General features: G+C 32.6%; 1 protein-coding gene across 1 annotated transcript in view; it reads left to right on the top strand.

Moving 5' to 3' along the window:
- LOC117178030 (lysosomal alpha-mannosidase-like) overlaps window positions 1–3,621 on the top strand; it is a 39,127-nt gene that overhangs the window by 32,557 nt on the left and 2,949 nt on the right. The window contains exons 8-13 of the mRNA XM_033369229.1: window positions 212–425; window positions 541–734; window positions 1,275–1,480; window positions 1,561–1,748; window positions 1,875–2,091; window positions 2,518–2,635. Of these exons, the coding sequence (XP_033225120.1) occupies window positions 212–425; window positions 541–734; window positions 1,275–1,480; window positions 1,561–1,748; window positions 1,875–2,091; window positions 2,518–2,635 (1,137 nt within the window). The remainder of the gene's footprint in view (window positions 1–211; window positions 426–540; window positions 735–1,274; window positions 1,481–1,560; window positions 1,749–1,874; window positions 2,092–2,517; window positions 2,636–3,621) is intronic.

Genomic DNA, 3,621 nt, shown 5'->3' with positions numbered 1-3,621 from the left:
GGAGCTCTTCTTAATATTTTGACACCAAAATCATGTCGATACACCTTACCGACTGCGAGTAAAGCCACCCACGCTTTAACTTGACAGACTGTATAATAACATATAACATCCTTGCAGCAGTAATAATTTTTGATTTTCAAAATTTCCGTATCTGTGGCCCACCTTAATGTTAAACTAAGAAAAAAAGTTAAATAATAATTTTTGTCATTAGATACACAAACCAGCGAAATGGGTCAACACATAATTTAATATACTCAACTCCATCCTGTTATTTAAAAGCATTAAATGATGCAAATTTAGCATGGTCAACAAAAAGTGACGATTTCTTTCCTTATGCCAGTGATTACCGTACGTATTGGACTGGCTACTATACTTCGCGTCCAACACTTAAATTCTACGCAAGAATGGGCAACAATTTTTTACAAGTGAGATTTATTTTTCTCTTTTATAAATTATTTTCAAAAATATTTGTAGCGTGCAATTTATTTAAACAATTTAATCTAGAATTATTTGTTATTATATTTAAGTTATTAATTTTAGGTCATTAAGCAACTTTCAGTTTTAAGGAATTACCCAGATAATAAAGAATTAGAAAAATTCCGAGAAGCAATGGGTATATTACAACATCATGATGCTATTACAGGCACAGAAAGACAACATGTTGCAAACGATTATGCTCGAATTTTGTCCATTAGCATGAGAGACGGGGAAGAAATTAGCACTGATATATTAAGGTTTTCATTATTATTTAATTTTTAGTCTGATTTGTTACGTTTGTAGAATTTTATAAAAGTATAAATAGTGACATTGTATTGTTTATAAAAGTAGATATGAATCATAAACTCACTTAAATGAAATCTCTTTTACTTTGAAATATGTATCAGTTCTGCTAAATAGGTTCTTGTATTTTTAATAATTTTTTATGAGAGAGGATTCCACACTTTTCTTATACAAATTGGGCAATTATAGACAAAAACAAAATCCCATTTTTAACCTAAAATTCTTAAAATTATCAGCCTTCTGTAAAATTGAATGATCTTTTAATCAAAATCTTAACTTTTGACACCAAAATGTTGTTATTTCTAAATAAAATAATTCCCATAAAACCGTGATGGATCTAATTGTAAAGAGGTTTACAAAAAATAAAATGAACTTTTTAAAATTAAAATTAAATTGAAATTACGAACGTTACCTAAAGCAGATAAAAAAACACAAGTTGATTTTTAACCTTTTAACATATTTTGATAAAAATGCTTTTCTTCAACTATTTTTAGAAATTTTCTGCCAAAGGATCAAAGTTCGGAGCAGAAGAAATTACTTAAATTCCATTCATGTCTACTATTAAATATTAGTTCATGTGAGCACACAGAGATTAACAAAAATTTTGTTGTCACCGTGTACAATCCAACAAGTCAACTTCTTACAACCTATGTACGACTTCCAGTTAAAGGAGCATCATATAATGTTAAAAATTATTTAGGTGACAATATAATGATCTCATCACTATACCTGTATAATAATGTAATCTCTGATTATATCACATATACATTTTTTATACAGGAACTGAACTAGTAACACAAATTGTCCCAGTGCCAGAAGCAGTGAAAACGATTCCGGGTAGGAACAGTTCTGCATTATATGAGCTAGTATTTCTAGCACAAGAAATACCTGCTATGGGTTATCAATCCTTTTATGTAAGTGAAAAGAATTCGGAAATTGAATTTCAATCTGATGAACAAAAATGGAAAGTGAGTAAAAAAGAAAATATTTGGTTAAAATTTCAGCCAAAATAGTAATTCGTAAGAAAAACGAACTTCTCATAATGAAATCATTATGAAAGTAATAATAATACCAATTTATTTTTATATTTATAGACCTACGATATATCTGTCGATGCGACTGGAAAAGTCTTCATACAGTCTAAACTTAATGAAAGTATTAAATTGACACAATCCTTCCATTATTATCTGGGAGCTAAAGTTATTAACGGCGCACCTATGTTTTGTGATTCTGGTGCCTATATCTTTAGACCAAATAAGGGTGCTGGTATCCAAAATTTTAGCTTTAGAGGAAATTTCCAAATAATCAGAGGTTAGAGACATTTAATTATTTTATTAGATGCCCCATTATAGTATATTTTTGATAATTGTAATTTAGCAGATACCTGAACAGAGAAAACACAGAAATAAATTTTTCTTATCAGTAATTTTAAAGCAGTTATACTTGAATTTTTTTGCATTGAAACAAAAAAAGTTAAAATTGAATGACTGGATTTAGTAGCAGCCTACTTATATTTTGAAAGTAACTTTTTCAAAATTTGTTCCCCACGTGTGTAACTTCATGAAGAACAATCGAATAACAAGTGACTTTAGAAAACGCAAGTAGGCTGTTATTCTATCTAACAACGTAAATATATTATTTTGCATATATGAAGATTACTCTAAAATCGGAGTAGAGATTAACCTTTTTCTGTGTGAAAGTGCAAAGTTGTGAAACAGCGATGAAATTAAATTAAAGGTCCCTTGGTGGATGAGCTTCACATGACTGTTAATGATTGGATCAGCCAGGTTGTCAGAGTTTACGCTGGAGAAGACAGAATTGAATTTAACTGGCTAGTTGGTCCTATCAATATTAGGTAAGATATCCTTCATGCAACCTTATAAATTTATAGTTGTTATAAATAAAAGTTTACTAAAAATAAAACCAAGAAGTTTTCGTTTTTACTGGTGGCTTAATATATAAGGCATTTTTCATTTTCTTTAGTTTCATTAGAAAATCACCAACATGTTCCAACTCGGATCGGAGTTTCTTTCGAGGCGCAATTCTATTATGTTGTTTACGTAAAAAATTTTTATTCTGACCACTATAATAGGCAGTCTGATAAGTCCCTGAAAAATGAAACACGGAGACGTTTTTTTGGCCAAAGTCGGTTTTATTTTTCAACATACTCTCCTTTTAGGTCGATACAGCAAGTCCAACGATTTTCTAACTTTTTGATGCCGTGCGAAAAGTACTCGATCGGAAGGTCTCCATAATACGCCTCAGTTTCAGCTATCAGCTCCTCATTTGAGTAAAAACGCTTACCGCTGAGCCATCTGTTCAGGTTAGGGAACAAGTTATAGTCGCTGGGGGCCAGGTCTGGTGAATACGGTGGCTGAGGAACCAATTCGAAGCGGATTTCATGCAATTTTGCTTGTGTAACTAAGCATGAATGAACAGGCGCATTGTCGTGATGATAAAGCGGTTTTTTCTTCTTCAAATGCGGTCGTTTTTCGGCGATTTCGATTTTCAATCGGTCCAATAATGATGAATAGTATGCCCCGGTTATGGTTTTACCTTTTTCAAGATAGTCCACGAATATTATGCCATGTGCATCCCAAAATACGGAGACCATAACCTTTCCGACCTATTGTTGCGTTTTTGGACGCTTCGGAGCACTTTTGCCCGGTGGAACTCACTGTTTTGCCTGTTGCGTTGACTCAGGAGTGTAGTAGCGGATCCAGGTTTCATCCAAGGTTATGAATCGGCGCAAAAACTCGGTCGGCTTACGCGAAAATAATGCCAAATTCTGCTGGGAAGTTGTCACACGAATTCGTTTTTGGTCCACGGTGAGCAAACGCG

The sequence above is a fragment of the Belonocnema kinseyi genome, chromosome 8 (genome assembly GCF_010883055.1).
Source record: "Belonocnema kinseyi isolate 2016_QV_RU_SX_M_011 chromosome 8, B_treatae_v1, whole genome shotgun sequence".
Taxonomy (NCBI): Eukaryota; Metazoa; Arthropoda; class Insecta; order Hymenoptera; family Cynipidae; genus Belonocnema; species Belonocnema kinseyi.
Note: the sequence above shows the minus strand (reverse complement) of the source record. Positions and strands in the feature narration are given on the sequence as shown.